Source organism: Rana temporaria, chromosome 7 (genome assembly GCF_905171775.1).
Source record: "Rana temporaria chromosome 7, aRanTem1.1, whole genome shotgun sequence".
Lineage (NCBI taxonomy): Eukaryota > Metazoa > Chordata > Amphibia > Anura > Ranidae > Rana > Rana temporaria.
Window position 1 is genome coordinate 13,604,389 of NC_053495.1, and position 22,420 is coordinate 13,626,808.

The 22,420-nt window shown below is 44.5% G+C and overlaps 1 protein-coding gene and 1 pseudogene across 1 annotated transcript in view; both read right to left on the reverse strand.

Annotated features, from left to right (window-relative positions):
- Positions 1–434: 434 nt before the first annotated feature.
- On the reverse strand, positions 435–592 carry LOC120946305 (annotated as a pseudogene).
- Positions 593–6,608: 6,016 nt separating this feature from the next.
- LOC120945073 (rab GDP dissociation inhibitor alpha-like) overlaps positions 6,609–22,420 on the reverse strand; it is a 30,005-nt gene continuing 14,193 nt past the window's right edge. The window contains exons 6-11 of the mRNA XM_040358935.1: positions 21,024–21,155; positions 18,052–18,151; positions 15,634–15,805; positions 12,375–12,519; positions 11,818–11,872; positions 6,609–6,944 (exon numbers count right to left, since the gene is read on the reverse strand). Of these exons, the coding sequence (XP_040214869.1) occupies positions 6,792–6,944; positions 11,818–11,872; positions 12,375–12,519; positions 15,634–15,805; positions 18,052–18,151; positions 21,024–21,155 (757 nt within the window). The 3' untranslated portion in view covers positions 6,609–6,791. The remainder of the gene's footprint in view (positions 6,945–11,817; positions 11,873–12,374; positions 12,520–15,633; positions 15,806–18,051; positions 18,152–21,023; positions 21,156–22,420) is intronic.

Here is a 22,420-nt window from a genome sequence, read left to right on the forward strand (position 1 = left end):
AAACTTCATAAATAACTTTATAATACATTTTATACGTAAACTTTATTAATAATTTTTTCATAAACTATATAAATAAATTGATAATAAATTTTCTATGTAAACTTTATAAATAACTTTTTCATAAACGTTATAATACATTTTATAAGTAAACTTTATAAATGACTTATTTAGTTTACTTATAAAATGTATTATAAAGTTATTTATGAAGTTTATTAAAAAGTTATTTATAACGTTTACTTATAACATTTATTATCAATTTATTTATAAAGTTTATGAAAAAAATATTAATAAAGTTTACTTATAAAATGTATTATAAAGTTATTTATGAAGATTATTAAAACGTTATTTATAAAGTTTTCTTATAAAATTTATTATAACGTTTATGAAAAAGTTATTTATTTAGTTTACTTATAAAATGTATTATAAAGTTATTTATGAAGTTTATTAAAATGTTATTTATTTAGTTTACTTATAAAATGTATTATTAAGCTATTTATAAAGTGTACTCAGGACGGTTAGCATAGCACCACCTACTGGCAACTGATAAGAACAGATACTACACTTGATCTCAGCCAAAAGGCCGAGAAGCGATTCCCCTCAGTTCCTTAACCAGTTGGTAACCGCCCTATAGCCAAAATACGGCTACAGAGCGGTTCCTGTACTCTAGGAGGGCGTCAATGTACGTCCTCCCAGAGACTGCGTTGTGCGCGCCCGAGCGGGCGCGCACACGCGATCGCCGGTGCTCGCCGGGTCTACGGGACCCGCAGCAACAGCACTCGCGGTAAGGAGCCAATGGAAGCGGCTCCTTACCACGTGATCGCGCCGTCCAATGACGGCGCGATCACTTGTAAACAAACCGGCGTCATGTAATGACGCCGGTTCCTCCCTCTCCTCTCTGTACCGTTCGGTACAGTGTGAGAGGAGAGGGAGGGGGGGGGATCGGGCGGCAGCAGCAGCCGCCGCACTGTGGGCTGGATCTGTGACAATTGCAGTCACAGATCCAGCCATCCCTGCGCAATACTCTGCAGTAAAAAAAAAATAATGATGAGTGCAATACCCCACCCCATACTCTGCAATACCCCACCCCATACTCTGCAATACCCACCCTGGGGGGGTGGGTATTGCAGAGTATGGGGTGGGGTATTGCAGAGTATGGGGTGGGGTATTGCAGAGTATGGGGTGGGGTATTGCAGAGTATGGGGTGGGGTATTGCAGAGTATTGCACTCATCATTTTTTTTATTTTACTCTGCAATACCCACCCACCCATACTCTGCAATACCCACCCACCCATACTCTGCAATACCCACCCCCCCCATACTCTGCAATACCCCCCCCCCATACTCTGCAATACCCCCCCCATACTCTGCAATACCCCCCCCATACTCTGCAATACCCCCCCCCATACTCTGCAATCCCCCCCCCATACTCTGCAATACCCCCCCCATACTCTGCAATACCCCCCCCCATACTCTGCAATACCCCCCCATACTCTGCAATACCCCCCCCCATACTCTGCAATACCCCCCCCCATAATCTGCAATACCCCCCCATACTCTGCAATACCCCCCCAATACTCCGCAATACCCTCAATACTCCAATACCTTGCAATACGTCGCCTATGGGGATTTTTAAGTAGCAACGTTTGGCGCAATTTCACGAGCGTGTGCAATTTTGAAGGGTGACATGTTGGGTATCTATTTACTCGGCGTAACTTCATCTTTCATATTATGCAAAAACATTGGGCTAACTTTACTGTTTTTTTTTTTTTTTAAGCACAAAACTGTTTTTTTTTTTAAAAACACGCGTTCAAAAAATTGCTGCGAAAATACCGTGCAAGATAAAAAGTTGCAACAACCGCCATTGTATTCTCTAGGGTCTTTGAAAAAAAAGCATATATAATGTTTTGGGTTTCTATGTAATTTTTTTAGCAAATAAATGATGATTTTTACATGTAGGAGAGAAATGTCAGAATTGGCCTGGGTGCTCCAGAACGCCTGATGGTGCTCCCTGCATGTTGGGCCTCTCTATGTGGCCACGCTGTGTAAAAGTCGCAAACATGTGGTATCGCTATACTCGGGAGGAATAGCAGAATGTGTTTTGGGGTGTAATTTGTAGTATGCATATGCTGTGTGTGAGAAATAACCTGCTAATATGACAGAAACTAGATTTTTTTTTTTTTTTTTACAGAATTTTCAGTCTTTTTTCTTTTATAGCGCAAAAAATAAAAACCGCAGAGGTGATCAAATACCACCAAAAGAAAGCTCTATTTGTGGGAAAAAAAGGACAAAAATTTCAGATGGGTACAATGTTGTATGACTGAGTAATTGTCATTCAAATTGTGAGAGCACCGAAAGCTGAAAATTGGTCTGGTGATTAAGGGGGTTTTCGTGCCCAGTGGTCAAGTGGTTAAAGTGGAGGTTCACCCTATAAAAAAATTCTAACACTACATCCAGCACCGTGCTGCATATAAAATGACACTGACCTTTATTTTTTTTTTGCCATAGATATCGTTTAGCCGTGGAATTCACCGCGGCTTCCGGGTAGGGAATCCCGTGGGAGTGGGCGTGACTATTGTCATGCCAATTGATTGACATGCTAAACGACGGCGCACACAGCGCGTCACAACTTCCCAAAAGAAGCTCGGGTCGGCTCGGCTCTATTCGGCGCCGAAGCTAAGGGGAAAATGACAGCCATCTCAGCGGGGTGCGAGTGCCGCTGGAAGGCTTCGTTCTAAGGTAAGTTATTCATAATGAGCTAGTATGCCTCTCAGGAGGCTGAGAGCAATCAAATTTACTTTTTTGGAGTCAGGAATACATACTTGGAAAGAATATTTTTTTTTTTAAACCAGAGTTTACTGTCACTTTAAGTTAAAAAGGTAGCCATTTGGGGGTACACACGTGTTTTTAACCCCAAAGCAGGAACAATTATCTCCCCTGTGGTGTTTGGTGGGCAGTACCGCCACCGAACATGACCTATTCAACTCTAGGGTCACAGTTGCGGCCTTAATGGTACTCCCATTAAAAAGCCAGTTCGGCTGTAAAACAAAAAAACAGGCTGTCAAAAAGGGGTCCTGTCATCTCCAAAGCGTCTTTCTCAAAATCAGCCCACTGCAAATTGCGCTTTACAGACAACGCAAGTGTAAATGAGCCCGAACTGTCTTCTATTCTAACGCTAGGTTAACACTAGCGTGGGTTGGAAACGCTTGCAAAATTGCAATAACATGCACATTGAGATAGAGCACATGCGCTTCAGTGCAGCATGATTTTGGAAAAGGGTCAGGGACTTCCGTTCTGCGTTTCCCGCACATAGTGCAGCCCAATAAAATGAACGGGCTACCATACATGCAAGGCGCAGAAGCACGTGCGTGCTTTGTTACACACACAAGCCTAAAGCTGGTAAGCGATGGACTTGGCTATGACGGGTCACAGCCATCATGACTGGTTTCCTTTTCATTTCAAAAGCAGCCCAGAACAAAGCAAGGGCCGATGGCTTGATGAAGTTCCCTGGGGACAGAAACGTTGGCCTGTACTGGATGAACTCAGTCGAACTGATTCCCAGAATAGAATATTGTAAACACGTTCACCGATTATGCTCGGATCTCAGGAGACAAGAACGCACTGCGATTATCAGCACCCCCCCCCCCCCCCCCCCATGATAGGAAAAAAATATTTCAAAGCAAGCCAGTAATATCGGTACAAAGATATCTTTATTGAATACAAACGCTCATTCACACCCTTCAGTCCCTGGAACCTGGCACATTTTTTGGTGTTTTACCGGCCTACACAACACGTGATAATATATTAACATATACCACAATGCAACACTTTTTATTGGCTCTTACAATGGGCAAATTAAAGTGGAGGTTCACCCTTTAAAAAAAATTCTGACATCACACAGAGTCGCGCCATCCTACCGACAGAATGCCGGTGTTTTTTTTTTTCTCAGCACATACCTCGTTATCACGATTTTGACCTCGGGAGTGGGCGTTCCCAAGCACTGCCTGTGATTGACAGGCTTCCGAACGGCGCATACTGCGCGTCACAGGTTGCCGACAGAACCCGAACGTCGGTGCGCAGGCGGCAACCTGTGATGGAACGTCACTTCCGTTACCAATTCTGACGGGTCGCTAAATCTGACGAAACAAGGGCACTAGTCTAGATCTGGTAAGAACCAGGGATTCTCTCACTTTGGAGGAATTTCCCACTTCCTGTTTTGGCTATGGGACAGGAAGTGAAGGAAGATCTACCCAATGGGAACGCAGGGCAAAAAAAATTACAGGGGTTATAGTCCTTTATTACTCCGTGAAAAAAATTACCTTTCATAATCGTACATTATAAGAATTTAATTATTGTTTTCATGCAATGTATGTATAGTGGGTGTTTTTAAAGCAATAATAGAGGAGACAAAAAAGATCAAATTATAGCTAAGGAATTAAAACATGGATGTGTGATATCTATGTAAAAAAGAAAAAAGTTAAGCTTACCCAAAAAAAGAAAAACATTTACAACATTTACATAAAATAAAGGCAATCAGAAATACGTATATACAGAGGTTAAAGGCTCAGTCCATCCAAAAGAGATATATCAGTGGTATGTAATGGATTGTTAAACTACCTAACAACAAATTTCTCAAGGATTCTATTGGTGAGATCTTTGCACTGAGGTCCTGGGTCGGCACATCTGCTGTGGCTATTATGACGGGTTCCCACCATTCCCGTGGTGGGTTTCTGGGTCTGCACATCTGCTATGCCCATTATGAGAGGCTTCCATCATCCTTGCACTAAGTTCCAAGGTCTGCATATCAGCTGTGTCCATTATGACGAGTTCCCATCTCCCACCATCCATGTGCTGGGTTTCTGGGTCTGCATATCTGCTGTGCCCATTATTCGGGGTTCCCACCACCCCTCTGCTGGGTTCCTGGGTCTGCACATCTGCTATGCCCATTATGAGAGGCTTCCATCATCCTTGCACTAAGTTTCCAGGTCTGCACATCAGCTGTGTCCATTATGATATGTTCCCACCATCCCATGCAAGGTTCCTTGGTCTGCGCTCCTACTGTGCTCATTATAAGGGGTTCCCACCATCCCTTGGATGAGTTCCCATGTCTGTAAACCTCCTGTGCCCATTATAAGGGGTTCCCACCATCCCTTGGATGAGTTCCCATGTCTGTAAACCTCCTGGGCCAGATTCTCAAAGAGATACGATGGTGTATCTCCTGATACGCCGTTGTATCTCTGAGTTAGGCCGGTCTTATCTATGCGACTGATTCATAGAATCAGTTACGCATAGATATGCCTAAGATCCGACAGGTGTAACTGTGTTACACCGTTGGATCTTAACTGCAATTTAAAAATGGCCGCTGGGGGCGTTCTCGCTGATTTACGCTGAGAAATATGTAAATCAGCGAGATACGCCAATTCACGAACGTACGCGGGCCCGACGCAGTGTTGTTACGACGTTTACGTAATCGTTTTCCCGTCGCATAGTTAACCCTGCTTCTATGAGGCGCAGCCAATGTTAAGTATGGCCGTCATTCCCACGACGAAATTTGAATTTTTTACGTCGTTTGCGTAAGTCGTTCGCGAATACGGATGGACGTCATTTACGTAAGCGTCGAAACCAATGACGACGTTGCGACGTCATTTGGAGCAATGCATCCTGGGAAAATTTTCGGACAGCGCATGCGCTATTCGATCGGCGTGGGGACGCGCCTGATTTGAATAGCACACTCCCCCTAGCCGCGGAATTTGAATTCCGCCGGGGGATTTACGATCCGCCGCCGCAAGTTTGGAGGTAAGTGTTTTGTGAATTACCCACTTGCCTCTCAAACTTGCGGCGGCGGATCTTAAATCACATAGGTCACGCGGGTCTAAAGATCCGCTGATCTATGTGAATCTAGCCCCCTGTGTCCATTGTGAAGGGTCCACCACCCCCTTTCATGTCTGTACACCTCCTGTGCCTATGATAAAAAGATCCCACCATCCTTGGACTAAGTTCCAACTCAGCTGTACCCATTATGAGGGGTTCTCACCATCCCTGCATTGGATTATCGAGTCTGCACACCTGCTGTTCTCATTATAAGGGGCTATTACCCAGGGCTGTCTTAATGCATGGGCACCCGTGGGCACTACGGGAGCCTGTTGGAAGGCAACATGAGTTAATATAATAGTTCTGGAATTTCGCTTCCTAGTTCATACAGCCAGATGGCCTTAAGTTGTAAGGACATTCAAAGCTTTGAAACATATTAGAATCTGCATAGCAAGAGGGCTTGGATATAAAAATATATAAAATATATAAATATATAAAATATATAAATATAAATATATAAATATATAAAAATGGTTGACAATACCCCAATGGGAATTTTTTGTTCAAGATGGGTGGAGATGGTAATAGTCGAAGTTGGAACACACAAAGGTTGGCAGGAACACCTACAATTCTGATGGGGAACAGGAAGAGAGTTGGGAAGAATGGCGAGATCTCATTGTTGGAGTATCTAACACATACAATAAACCAGGGGCTGACTCAGGCAGTCAAGCCTCCATTTATTCCAAAAATATCACTTACTTTTAGGTGGACTGACCCTTTAATTATAAAAAAAAAAAAGAGAGATCTCGGCCTTTAATAAGGCAGCAAGCACTGTGCTAAGCTCAGGAGCCCCTATCCACCAACAGGCAAACATCTTTCACTTTTCTGCTCTAAAATGTGAAACAGTAGAATCTGATTGGTTGCTTGGGGTTGTCGTACATCATAGCACCGCCTTATTAAGTAAGCCCTCCTGACGAAGCTGCTCAGTCCTCGTCATCTTGGCTTGTCTCCTGGTTTACACTCAACATGTCCTTGAATGCCAATGAAGCGCCAGTCATTCTTTGGAAAATGTCCTTTATGTCGTCACAGGTGGTCTCGAAGTGCGTGGTTGCGTCATAGGACCGGGAGATAAAGATCTACGGAAAGACAAAGCATCAGTGAATTGATAGAGATGTTTGAGCAAAGCGGGCCTCATTTATGAAAACGTCTGAAAGAAGAACTATATATATTTGCAATGTTTAAGAAAGAAAGATTTTATGAAGATCCTGAGCTCTGCACCATGTGCAATACACACTCCTGAGCCCTGCACCCTATGTGATGCGCATTACTGAGCCCTGCACACTGTGTGATACACACTCCTGAGCCCTGCACCCTGTGCGATGCGCACTCTTAAACCCTGCACGCTATGCACTCCTGAGCCCTGCACATGGTGCATTTCTGAGCACTGCATGATATGCACTCCTAAACCCTGCACCTTGTGTGATATGCACTCCTGAGCCCCGAACTCTGCATTATATGCATTCCTGAACCCTGTACTCTCTGCATTCCGGAACCCGGTACTCTCTGCATTCCTGAACCCTGTACTCTCTGCATTCCTGAACCCTGTACTCTCTGTATTCCTGAACCCTGTACTCTCTGTATTCCTGAACCCTGTACTATGTATTCCTGAACCCTGTACTCTCTGTATTCCTGAACCCTGTACTATGTATTCCTGAACCCTGTACTCTCTGTATTCCTGAACCCTGTACTATGTATTCCTGAACCCTGTACTCTCTGTATTCCTGAACCCTGTACTCTCTGTATTGCTGAACCCTGTACTCTATGTATTCCTGAACCCTGTACTCTCTGTATTCCTGAACCCTGTACTCTATGTATTCCTGAACCCTGTACTCTCTGCATTCCTGAACCCTGTACTCTCTGCATTCCTGAACCCTGTACTCTATGTATTCCTGAACCCTGTACTCTCTGCATTCCTGAACCCTGTACTCTCTGCATTCCTGAACCCTGTACTCTCTGTATTCCTGAACCCTGTACTCTCTGTATTCCTGAACCCTGTACTCTCTGTATTCCTGAACCCTGTACTCTATGTATTCCTAAACCCTGTACTCTCTGTATTCCTGAAACCCTGTACTCTCTGCATTCCTGAACCCTGTACTCTCTGTATTCCTGAACCCTGTACTCTCTGTATTCCTGAACCCTGTACTCTCTGCATTCCTGAACCCTGTACTCTCTGTATTCCTGAACCCTGTACTCTCTGTATTGCTGAACCCTGTACTCTCTGTATTCCTGAAGCCTGTACTCTCTGTATTCCTGACGCCTGTACTCTCTGTATTCCTGAACCCCGTACTCTCTGCATTATGCATTCCTGAACCCTGTACTCTCTGTATTCCTGAACCCTGTACTCTCTGTATTCATGAACCCTGTACTCTCTGTATTCCTGAACCCTGTACTCTCTGTATTCCTGAACCCTGTACTCTCTGCATTATGCATTCCTGAACCCTGTACTCTCTGTATTCCTGAAACCCTGTACTCTCTGCATTCCTGAACCCTGTACTCTCTGTATTCCTGAACCCTGTACTCTCTGTATTCCTGAACCCTGTACTCTCTGTATTCCTGAACCCTGCACTCTCTGTATTCCTGAACCCTGTACTCTCTGTATTCCTGAACCCTGTACTCTATGTATTCCTGAACCCTGTACTCTCTGTATTCCTGAACCCTGTACTCTCTGTATTCCTGAACCCTGTACTCTCTGAATTATGCATTCCTGAACCCTGTACTCTCTGCATTCCTGAACCCTGTACTCTCTGTATTCCTGAACCCTGTACTCTCTGTATTCCTGAGCCCTGTACTCTCTGCATTATGCATTCCTGAACCCTGTACTCTCTGTATTCCTGAACCCAGTACTCTCTGTATTCCTGAACCCTGTACTCTCTGTATTCCTGAACCCTGTACTCTCTGCATTATGCCTTCCTGTACCTTGCGCTCTGTCAGATATGCAGTTGCGAGCCCTGAGCATACCCACCATAGTAGGCCATTATGCTTTACCTTTGCAGGGAAATAAAGAGGAAGTAACACCTATCAGCGTTTACTTCCTTTTTAAAGTGGTTGTAAACCTTTACAACACACTTTATGCTACAGGTAAGCCTATAATAAGGCTTACCTGTAGCTACCCCAGATATCTCCTAAACATGTACGGTTTAAGAGATATCCCCTGTATTTGCATGCGCCAAAGTAATCGGCACATGCGCACTGAAGCAATGGCACGTATGCGCCGTTGCTTTCAGTGACTGTGCCGTTACCGGCGGGTCCCACGCGACGAATGATGTCATCGCGGCTCCGGCCAATCAGTGCCGGAGCCACAATACCTGGAGGTAACAACATGTCACCAGCCAGTGCTGTGTCAGGCACTTCGATCCCAGGTGAGTATTACATAATGAGCTAGTATGCTATACATACTAGCTCATTATGCCTTTGTCTTGCAGGAGTTAGATTTTTTTTTTTTTTTTGCAAAGTGGGTTTACAACCACTTTAATACTCTTCTTTGACAGGAAACTATTTCATATATTTTTTTTTTTTCGTTTTAATGTGGCAACAGAATAATTTCATATACTGTATATTCAATTCCACGAAAACATATTTGGGTATAAGTGTGAATGGGATATAAATACTCTTTTACATAAACCAGCTTTAAGTATATCGTATGTCTACTAGCCCTTTAAGTGAAAGCAGCGAGGACTAAACACCATAAAACATCTATACACGAGTACAAGTTGTCTCTTGGTGGCTGACAGTACGCCAAGGCAGTTTGTTAATCTGTGTGCCAGCACCTCTCAGCAAAGCATGCATGCCTAATAGCCCAGTTAGAGGAGACGCACCATCAACTCCCCCTGCCCTGGCAAGGCTGGCGCTGTGACGTGGGCATGACATTGCTAGTGAGAGCTTAGCACAGTGTTTAATCTTCTCCGTCCTTCGGAGGAGGCACCCCGAGTGTTTTTTACTTAGTGCTGTTGTCAGAGTGAACTGAAAAGATGTTGCATATCTCCCAACTGTCCCTGATTTCAAAGGACTGTCCCTGATTTCAAAGGACTGTCCCTGATTTCAAAGGACTGTCCCTGATTTCAAAGGACTGTCCCTGATTTGGAGCCTCTGTCCCGCTTTCCTCCTCATTTGTGCCTCATTTTGGTCTGAGCTATATAAATTAGGGCTGTTACTGATTAAAATTTTCGTGTTCGATTAATCGTTTTTTTTTTTTTATCGACTAATTTCGATTAATTATAATGCACATACATTTTTCGGATCACCCCCATATATAGTGCCCACTGTAATATCCACAGACATCTCCCCCACTGTAATATCCACAGACATCTCCTCCACTGTAATATCCACAGACATCTCCCCCCACAGTTATATCCACAGACATCTCCCCCACTGTAATATCCACAGACATCTCCTCCACTGTAATATCCACAGACATCTCCCCCACTGTAATATCCACAGACATCCCCCCCACTGTAATATCCACAGACATCTCCCCCACTGTAATATCCACAGACCTCTCCCCTACTGTAATATCCACAGACATCCCCCCCTGTAATATCCACAGACTTCTCCCCCCACTGTAATATCCACAGACATCTCCCCCACTGTAATATCCACAGACCTCTCCCCCACTGTAATATCCACAGACATCTCCCCCACTGTAATATCCACAGACATCTCCCCCACTGTAATATCCACAGACATCTCCCCCCCACTGTAATACCCACAGACATCTCCCCACTGTAATATCCACAGACATCTCCCCACTGTAATATCCACAGACATCCCCCCCTGTAATATCCACAGACATCTCCCCACTGTAATATCCACAGACGTCTCCCCCCACTGTAATATCCACAGACATCTCCCCCACTGTAATATCCACAGACATCTCCCCCACAGTTATATCCACAGACATCCCCCCCCCACTGTAATATCCACAGACCTCTCCCCCACTGTAATATCCACAGACATCTCCCCCACTGTAATATCCACAGACATCTCCCCCACTGTAATATCCACAGACATCTCCCCCACTGTAATATCCACAGACATCTTCCCCACTGTAATATGCACAGACATCTCCCCCCCACTGTAATATGCACAGACATCTCCCCCACTGTATAGGAAGATTAGTGCTTGCTTAGTCATACCAGAGAAGCCGGCCGATCACGAGCAGTTGAGGCCGGGTGATGACGTCAGCACGCCGCTCTAGGCTCACCTAGGCCGCCGCCGGGTGGACCAAGATGACCGCCGCTCCGGGAGCTAGGCCGAAGCCGCGGCCTTTCCTATTCCCGAGGCAGCAGCGGAGCTCCGCAGATCACGGTGACCCGTTCGCACCACTAGTACCGCTCAAAAGAATTTTGATCGATCAAAAAAATGAACAATTAATCGAGGAATTAATCTTTAATTTCCACAGCCCTAATATAGATGTATATAAAATGCACTTTTTATATTTCAAAAAGTGTTTCCCAGTGCTAAACCTTTCTTCCAAATTATAAATTGCTGAATTTGTACATTTTAAAAGCCAATATAAAGGAAAAAGTAGTGGTAAAAAAAAAAAAAGTCCATTGGGGATTTAATTAACGTTAACTAAAATAACCATTCATTAGAACCAAGGTATGCAGAATACCATCTCGAAACGCACAGCACATCAAACCTTGAAGCAGATGGGCCACAGCAGTAGAAGACCACACTGGGTGCCACTCCTGTCAGCTAAAAACAGGAAACTGATGCCTCGTACACACGACCGTTTTTCGCGACGAGAAAAAAGAGAGCTGGTTTTAATTTTTTTGCAGCAGTTTTTTCGTCCAGAAAGCTGCTACGGAGCATACACACGACATCGGTCATGTGTACAAGGCATGAGGCTACGATTTGCACAGGATCAGCAAGTATATCATTTGTAAATAATTACCAAAATTGTGTGAATAGGTCAGTGTAGAGGAAAATACATTCACACAGGGCTCTCACCTGGTTCTTTGTTCCGTCATGCGTTGGGACATACTGGTTATTAATAGAGACAAACCTGAAAAAAAACAAAAAAAAATGAATTTTTCTGCATATGTAATGCCCCGTACACACGACCGGTTTTCCTGTTGGAAAAACTGCGATGAGAGCTTTTCGTCAGGAATCCCGACCGTGTGTATGCTCTATCTGATTTATATATATATAAATAGTGCTATATATTTTGTAAACTGTAAATCTGTTTCCAGAGATAAGACACACCAGTTTACCATTAGGCACAGTAGGCACCTGCCTAAAGGCGGTAAAGACCACAAGGCAGCTTTTCCCTATATATTTATTGGGCACATATTGCATCACTGGTAGGAATAGTCTTCTCATATGGAGTTATTTATACAGTCCCAATATTCTAAGCCAGGTTGGGGCCAGTAAGACCAGCTATGTGTAATACAGGTGGACCCTAGCAGAGGGATGCTATTTAGTTCTCCAAACATTTATGGTCTACAGGCTCCAGTAATAAAAATTTGGCCTCGAATGAGCCCCATTGCCCAATCGGTTCCGCTTACTTCTGATCGACGGGTTCCAGGAGTTCTAGCGCCGGCTGGATCTCACTCTCCGGATTCTCAGTTTCCACCGTCGTGCTAATTATAGCGACATACTTCCCGTCTGATGCCACGCAGTGCGAACAAGAAACCATGCACACGTAGATGTCTGAGCGGAGAGAAATATACAACAGATTGCAGTTATAATCACCCCTGCTATAAATAATACATGGGAGCGCTCCAGAGAGGATGGGCTGCTAGCGGGTCTGTTGTGCCCGGAGCTTCGGAAGACAGGCCGGTAGATTAATTAATATAACAAATCATATTTATAGTCGTCCTTTGAGAATGTGCATCCTATGGGGAGGGTGTAGGGATAAAGCTTTCTCATTTTAAATCAATGCTTCGTAGGTAATATATAGCAATACAGGGTTTGACAAATTTTCTTGGAAACTAGGAGCCAGCTAAAAAAGTTAGGAGCCAGAAAACGAACCCCGTCCCGACGAGCTTGCGCGCAGAAGCGAACACATACGTGAGCAGCGCCCGCATATGTAAACGGTGGTGTTCAAACCACACATGTGAGGTATCGCCGCGATTGGTAGAGCAAGAGCAATAATTCTAGCCCTAGACCTCCTCTGTAACTCAAAACATGCAACCTGTAGATTTTTTTAAACGTCGCCTATGAAGATTTTAAAGGGTAAAAGTTTGTCGGCATTCCATGAGCGGACCCAATTTTGAAGCGTGACATGTTGGGTATGAATTTACTCGGCGTAACATTATCTTTCATAATATTAAAAAAAAAGGGGGATAACTTTACTGTTATCTTATTTTTTTATTAAAAAAAGTGTAATTTTTTCCCAAAAAAGTGCGCTTGTAAGACCACTGCGCAAATACGGCGTGACAGAAGGTATTGCAACGATCGCCATATAATGTTTGGGGGTTCTAATTAGAGGGAAGAAGATGGCAGTGAAAATAGTGAAAAATGACATTAGAATTGCTGTTTAACTTGTAATGCTTAACTTGTAATACCAACGGCCACCACCAGATGGCGCCAGCTCACATCTGGTGGTAATAACTTGTAATACCAACGGCTCACCACCAGATGGCGACCGGGCGCCCAGGAATTGTCGAGCCCTGTAGCAATATATTTCATGGAATTCTGTATTATGGAAGAACAACGTTGTATTCAATGTAGGAACCTCTCTTGTTATTGGCAAAGAAGATTTTTTTTTAAATAGGTGGCAAACAAGTTATTTAAATCTATTGTTTTCTATTTTAACAGGTAGAAATCTAATATTTTTAATAGGGCTTTGCCATATAATTACTGGTGTCTCCCAACAGGTAAAATTCCCCTCACTTCCTGTCAAGATGATGGGTGTCTCCCGAAATACTGATAACCCCATACACTGTTCATGTCCATTAGGCATGCCCACTTTTTTCTGGGCGAACCGATTTTAGGTGTTGGTCCTGCCCCGATCCCGCCTCTAAATTTGGAGGGACCACCTATCCAAAGATAGGACCGGTTATGCCTGGCTTCAGTGCTGAACCACAAGTCTCTACTGCACTGTTGGATCACCAGTCTCTACTTCAGTGCTGGATCACCAGTCTCTACTGCAGTGCTGGATCACCAGTCTCTACTTCAGTGCTGGACCACCAGTCTCTACTTCAGTGCTGGACTACCAGTCTCTACTTCAGTGCTGGATCACCAGTCTCTACTTCAGTGCTGGACCACCAGTCTCTACTTCAGTGCTGGATCACCTTTCTCTACTGCAGTGCTGGGTCACCAGTCTTTACTTCAGTGCTGGATCACCTTTCTCTACTGCAGTGCTGGGTCACCAGTCTCTACTGCAGTGCTGGATCACCAGTCTCTACTTTAGTGCTGGACCGCCAGTCTCTACTACAGTGCTGGACCGCCAGTCTCTACTGCATCGCTAGATCACCAGTCTCTACTGCAGTGCTGGATCACCAGTCTCTACGTCAGTGCTGGATCACTAGTCTCTACTTCAGTGCTGGATCACCAGTCTCTACTTCAGTGCTGGATCACCAGTTTCTACTGCAGTGCTGGATCACCAGTCTCTACGTCAGTGCTGGATCACTAGTCTCTACTTCAGTGCTGGGTCACCAGTCTCTACTTCAGTGCTGGATCGCCAGTCTCTACTGCAGTGCTGGATCACCAGTCTCTACTTCAGTGCTGGGTCACCAGTCTCTACTTCAGTGCTGGGTCACCAGTCTTTACTTCAGTGCTGGATCACCTTTCTCTACTGCAGTGCTGGGTCACCAGTCTCTACTGCAGTGCTGGATCACCAGTCTCTACTTTAGTGCTGGACCGCCAGTCTCTACTACAGTGCTGGACCGCCAGTCTCTACTGCATCGCTAGATCACCAGTCTCTACTGCAGTGCTGGATCACCAGTCTCTACGTCAGTGCTGGATCACTAGTCTCTACTTCAGTGCTGGATCACCAGTCTCTACTTCAGTGCTGGATCACCAGTTTCTACTGCAGTGCTGGATCACCAGTCTCTACGTCAGTGCTGGATCACTAGTCTCTACTTCAGTGCTGGGTCACCAGTCTCTACTTCAGTGCTGGATCGCCAGTCTCTACTGCAGTGCTGGATCACCAGTCTCTACTTCAGTGCTGGGTCACCAGTCTCTACTTCAGTGCTGGATCACCAGTCTCTACTGCAGTGCTGGATCGCCAGTCTCTACTGCACTGTTGGACCACCAGTCTCTACTGCAGTGCTGAAACATCAGTCTCTACTTCAGTGCTGGACCACCAGTCTCTACTGCACTGTTGGGTCACCAGTCTCTACTGCAGTGCTGGATCACCAGTCTCTACTTCAGTGCTGGACCACCAGTCTCTACTGCAGTGCTGAAACATCAGTCTCTACATCAGTACTGGATCCCGTAAAATAAAAGTAGTTATATTTACAGCATGGTGAGCAGCGAAGCCAATCTCCCCTCTGTTCGAAAACTACAGCTGTTGCAGGTATCCGACACTTCCAGGTGTGTCAGAAGCTAAATTCCTCTGTGCTCTGTAGCTCCACCTGCTGTCCACTATGTCACTACTGGAAACCGGCAGTGCTCTGTAGCTCTGTAGCTCCACCTGCTGTCCACTATGTCACTACTGGAAGCCCTGGATGCCAGTGGCAGCCATAGCTCTTCAACAGAGCAAAGATTGGAGTCACTGCTTGCCGGAAAAAGTGAGAAAAACAAACTTTCTTTAACCAAGTAACCACATTTACAGGGTGCTTGTTGCACATTATAACATAGCCTTGCATTGTCTCTAACCTGATTTCCTGTTGACCTGCATCTGGGGGATGATGATTTGGCAGGATGTGCACTCATTGGTGTTCCTGATTGGATGGCTGAGGATGCAGATGACTCTGATCACCTGACCGACCTTCTTCACTTGATCAGGAACATAACTGGGGTCACAGATGAGTTGCTTACAGTGAGCGATCTGTAAGGGAAGAAAGAACCATGACATCTTCCTCCAGAAGTGATAACAAGAACACAACAGGGCCCTGGTGACAAATATTACTGGAATTCCTGTCCCAGTCCCTACTCAAGCCTAATGGACCTACAATAAGTTCACAGTGTATCTTCTTGTGCAAAAGTAGAACCAAGTAGAGCTATTGTGTGCATACAATATACAGGGGCAACGGCCCTGCCAGAACACACTGATCAGATGCTGATCGGCAGACCTTTTTCGGTCATGTCCCACACACGGGCCAAAACCCTGCCTGTTTCTATTTAACTGGTCGATGCCATCCGATTTGTACTAGCATTTACAGAGCTGACGTTCACAGGGTGCCAATTAGGGGAAAAAGGAAAGCGAATCAAGAGTCAGGGAGATAATAAGACTCTACCGTTATAAGTTTCACTCTTCTGTCTCCCTGGCAGCAGAGTTTGTCCTGTCACCTCTCCTGTTTCTCTTTTCTCCCTGCCTAATCTGGGTTTACTTTGCACATTCTGTGTAATTTCTGTTGCCTTCTTCCCCCTTTAGCAACAGTAAATCTTAAAGCTGTCAGAAGATTACATTACAGGATTTTAAACATTTTAAATAGCAATAACTGCAAAATGGGCCAGCCTGAAATCATCTATCAGGACTTAATGTTCAACTTTAAAAAGGAAGAGCATTTGGGCCTTGTAACCATATGGGCCCATGTAGGGACACAGTTGGCAACCTAACCAGATGGTTGAAGCGCAGGTTTGCCTTACCTATTCTTACCGTAAAGAATCCCTTCCTGTACTGATGGACAAATATGATTTTTACACTTGCCATAAAAAAATTTCCTTGGAGTAAATTTTCAAACGTAGGATTGTAAACTAGTTTAAACAGATATTCTCAGCTAGGGTTCCATGGAACCTTGGGGTTCCTCCAGAGGTTGCTAGGTGTTTTTGTGGCTGCTTGACCTCCCATGTGATGCTGCCTGCATAGTTCTGGGTCCAAAGCCTTTTGGCAGAGCCAGTGTCACAACACCAATGACCTTATTAATTGTTTGTAAGAGTGTTTTTTTTTTTACAACAACTGTAGGATGGGCATTCTTCCTACTAACCAACAATGTAAAGAGCATTGTTCCCACTGATCCCAGATGATATAATTTAGGCAGGGGTTGCTCATAGGGTGACCACATTTCCAAACTGCCATTCAGGAACCCCCCCCCCCCTTCCTAAAAAAAGATAACTTTTTATAAAAAAAAATTGTGAACCCCCATAGTTTTCACTGGTTCATCCTGGGACCTGTAGTTCTTCACTAGTTGGGGGGGTCACATCTTCAGCTCTCTGAGGGGTTCATGGTGGGACCTGTAGTCTTTCACTTTTGGGGGTCACATTCCCCCCAAAAGTGAAGAACTACTACAAGTCCCAGCATAAACTCCTAATATCTAAAGATGTGACACTCCCCCCCCCCAATTTGAAGGACTACAACACCCAGCATGAACACCCTGAGATCTAAGGGTGTGATCCCATAGATTTCACAGGTTTATGCTGGGACCTGTAGTTCTTCACTATTTGGGGGGCAGGGGGTCTCACATCTTCAGCTCTGGGGGGGGGGGGGGTTCATGCTGGGACCTGTAGTCCTTAACTTTGGGAAGGTCACCCCCCCAGTAAAGGACTACCAATCCCAGAATGAACCGATGATATCTAAAGATGTGACCCCCCCCCCCCCAATTTTGAAACTCCCAACATGAACCCGTGAGATCCAAGGGTGTGACCCCATAGATTTCACAGATCTATGCTGGGACCTGTAGTTTCTCACTAGTTTGGGGGGGTGTCACATCTTAAGCTCTGAGGGGTTCATGCTGGGACCTGTGTCAGTTTCATTCCGGGATACTCTATTGTCCCAGAGTGAAGGTGCCCGGGACAGACCTGCAGAATGCAGTGGCCACCCTAGTTCCTCAAGACCTGAAAAATATTTTAGGGTTCTCTGGGGTAAAAAGCTTGAGAAAGGCTGGTCTACCACATGTGGTTATACTGCCACTTCCTGTAGGCGGCAGTATAACCACATGTCACAATCCTGTGTCCCTCAATGGAGGATAAAGACATTTTTTCTTCTTTATACAACTTATAACTAACATATTCAAAAGGAAATCTTCCATGGCAGGGTACGATTTCTCTTTGGATACCTTTTCTTCCAGCCTCAGAGGACGAGCAGAAAACACAAAGGGATATTAGAATCATACAATAATAATGGCACCTTCTTACCTCTCCTTCAGACCTCACACCAACTACTTTCCCCTTTTCCATCAAAATCTCATCTACGGGTTTGTTGAGCATGTAAATTCCTCCATACAAAGCACTCAACCTAGGAGAGATAAACGTGAAATGTAATGATTTGTATAGGCATGGCATATATACAGTGGCCCGGATTCAGATAGGAGTTACGACGGTGTATCTCCGGATACGCCGTCGTAACTCTGAGTGTGCGGGGTCGTATCTATGCGCCTGATTCGTAGAATCAGTTACGCATAGATTTTTCTAAGATCCGACCGGCGTAAGTCTCTTACATCGTCGTATCTTAGGCTGCATATTTACGCTGGCCGCTAAGTGGCGCTTCCGTAGATTTACGTGAGGAGTATGCAAATTAGGTAGATACGCCGATTCAGAAACGTACGTCCGCCCGGTGCATTTTTTTACGTCGTTTACGTTAGGCTTTTTCCGGCGTAAAGTTACCCCTGCTATATGAGGCGTATCCTATGTTAAGTATGGACGTCGGGCCAGCGTCAAATTTTCCGTCGATTACGTCGTTTGCGTAAGTCGTTCGCGAATAGGGCTGGGTGTAATTTACGTTCACGTCGAAAGCATTGGCTTTTTGCGGGTTCATTTGGAGCATGCGCACTGGGATACTTTCACGGACGGCACATGCGCCGTTAGCCAAAAACGTCATTTACGTGGGGTCAGCCTTCATTACCATACAACACGCCCACTGCATGGAGAATTTGAATTCCGCTTACGCCGGACCACATACGCTGCGCCGCCTTAACTTAGGGCGCAAGTTCTTTCTGAATACGGAACTTGCGCCCTAAGTTACGGCGGCGTAACGTATCTGAGATACGTTACGCCCGCCGATAGATACGCAATTGTATCTGAATCCGGGCCAGTAGGTATAGCCCTATATTTCCTCCAAAACCCTCTTTGCTCCTCTAGAGCAGTGTTTCCCAACCTTTTTTTTCACTCAAGGCACCCTTAAAAATGATGGAAAATCTCAAGGCACGCTTTAAAAATTATGAACAGTCATGAGGGGCCCCATTCTAAAATGTAAAAACTATTCTAATGCCGCGTACACACGATCGGATTTTCCGTCGGAAAAACCTTGGATGGTTTTTCCGACAGAATTCTGCTCAAGCTTGGCTTGCACACACACGGTCACACAAAAGTTCCCTGAACTTTCGAGCATTAAGAACGCGGTGACGTACAACACTAGGACGAGCCGAGAAAAATGAAGTTCGATGCTTCCGAGCATGCGGAAATATTGGCCTAACCTGATGAAGACATTTTTTTATTTATTTTTTGGGGATATTTAGTATAGAAAAAAAAAGTTAAAATATATACATATATTTTTAAATTGTCTCTTTTTTTGTGTAAAGCGCAAAAAATAAAAAACACAGAGGTGATCAAATACCACCAAAAGCAAGCTCTATTTTTGGGAAAAAAGGGACATCAATTTTGTTTCAGGGAAAAATGTCACATGACCGCGCAATTGTCAGTTAAAGCAATGCAAAAAATGGCCTGGTCATTAAAGTGGAGTTCCACCCATAAATATAACATTACATCAGTAGTTTAAAAAAAATGTCATTAGTCCTTTAAGAAATTTTTTTTTTTTTAGATGCCTTCAAAGAGTTGTTGCTAGGCAGAATAGTTAATCTTCCCTCTTCCTGCACCTAGGTGCTTAAGCTTCCTAACCTACACCGCACAGACTCCTGGGAATGTAGTGGGTGTAACTTTCCAGGAGTCTGTGCACTCCCCAGTCTCAAAGAATCATGTGACTTGGACAGTACAGGTGCTGAAACCTGATCTAAAACCTATTACACTGCTTGTGCAGCACTGAGCATGTGCGAGATCTGCAAGGCTGAAATCCAGGAAGTCATGATGCCCACACTTAAGATGGCCCCAGTCAATTTCTATTTCATAAAGTGTCTAAATGCTGTAACAACCTAACAAAACTGACCTTAGTTTACAGACTAACTTTACTAGAATACATTAAGCTTGTGTATTACAGGGGTATTTATATTTAAAAAGTGAAATTGTGGCTGGAACTCCGCTTTAAGATCAATGTGTTAACATACAAATGTATGGGCCAGATTCACAGTTGTAATACGCCGGCGTATCTACTGATACTCCGGCGTATTTTCAAATTTGCCGCGTCGTAGCGTTGTTTTGAATCCTCAAAACAAGTTACGACGGCTTTAGGCTTCGATCTGACAGGCGTACAGCTTCGTACGCCTTCGGATCGTAGGTGTAATACTCCGGCGCCCGCTGGGTGGAGTTTGCGCCGTTTTCCGCGTCGGGTATGCAAATTAGCTGTTTACGGCGATCTACGAAGGTACGCGCGTTCGTCGCATTCTCTTACGTCGTCGCTAGTCGGCTTTTCCCGTCGAAAACTTACGGCTGCTATTTCATGGCTTAGATTTAGACCAGCCATGTTAAAGTATGGCCGTCGTTCCCGCGTCGAATTTCAATTTTTTTTTTTTTGCGTAAGATGTCCGGGAATACGAAAGGACGTAACGCACGTCGCCGTTCAAAAAACACGTCAGGGCGCCGTAATTTCGCGCAAAGCACGGCGGGAAATTTCCTAACGGAGCATGCGCAGAACGTTCGGCGCGGGAACGCGCCTAATTTAAATGGTACACGCCCCATTTGAATTAGGCGGGCTTGCGCCGAACGCATTTACGTTACACCGTCGCAAGTTTACAGGCAAGTGCTTTGTGAATCAAGCACTTGCGCTGAAAACTTGCGGCGGTGTAACGTAAACGAGATACTTTACGCCGCAGCGCAGGTACCTGAATCTGGCCCTATGCTTCTGCTGAATCTTGTGCCAAAAGAATTCCTTCAAAATCACTCATTCTTATTCCTCATGTCTATAATCAACCTCAATTAAACTTTTGTTATATCCATTGTTTTATATTTATTTTGCCAACATATGCACAAAACTTCAGATTTGGAATAAATGTTCCTACCTGGCAAATCCTTGTGGCAGCTCCCCGAGACCATAGAGAGGATACAGGTAAGGGCTTTTACTGTATTTAATTAGGGACTCATAGTATAGCCTAATTCGGTTCATGGTTTCCAGACATGGCTGATCCAAGTAGCTGCAGAAAAGGAAAAAAACGTAAGGCTGTTTGATCCTGTCTTTTCTCATCCTCCCTTATTTTACTGTCCCCAATCTATCTTCTGATAGAACAGAGCCTTGGGGCAAGCTACACATGCTCATTTTGATGTGTATTGTTAGAGAGTTTTCTTTCCCCTTGGTAGTGTGCATGTGATTGGTAAAAGCCAATCATCATTGTCCTGACAGAGGGTTAGGGGTCCTGTAGCCTCATAGGAAAGTCAAAAGAGAGTGAAAACTCCTCCTACAAGTTTTAACCAGACACTGATAGAAGTCACAAGACTGCTATACACTGCTGATGAAAAAAGGTATTTGAGAAAAGACCAAAAAAAATAAGAAAAGAAATAATAATGAAAAATAAATAACAACACAAAAGAAAAATGCATGAAGGTAATAAACAGATACAAGCAGTATCAAAGAAAAAAGATAATGGTAGATGGACCCATGAATATATGAAAACACAAGAAAACGCATATCAAATGAATACATATCAAAAGAAAAAAAAAATATATATATGTAAATTAAAAAGGTTGAAAATGCTAACCATAATAGATCAGAGGCGGCTCTTTAATTAGGCAAATTAGGCGGTCGCCTAAGGCCTCGCCCTCACAGCCGCCTAACTTACCCAATGTATTACCCCAGTTTGGAGGGACAGGGGATCTTAACGCTGCTGTGCTCGAGCAGCGTTAAGAGCCCTGACTCAAGGAGCGGGGCTGCCAGCATCCCTAACAACCAGTGAATATCAGTGACACCACCCCTTGTGGCGTGAATGACCCAGCATGCCCTCAGTCTCAAGGGGGCGGGTTTACTAGGTGACATCACCGGGTAAAACCCCGCTCCTTAGTTATTAAAGAGCAGGATCTGGGGGCCACCTTGTAAAAGGGGCCTTTCAAGATTCCGATAAGCCTCCTGCCGGCAGACCCCCACAACCAGTGGCCAGGGTTGTGGGGAAGAGGCTCTTGTCCTTGAATTATTTTTCCCATCATGAGTGTGATTGGGGCCCCATGATAAGTTTTGCCTAAGGCCTCACAAAGCCTAGAGCCGCCTCTGTAATAGATAACCCAATGGTATTCTTTTCAAATAGCTTACAGGGGGAGAAAGGAGGACTTCAGCAGTATGATAATGATGTATACTCAGGGGTAACTTATTTATATACACCTCGCTGAGGATTGGGAATCTATCGATGGGATTTTAAAGGTGCATATTGAATTATTCAATTGTTTATATTGTAATCATTATAACCGAAAC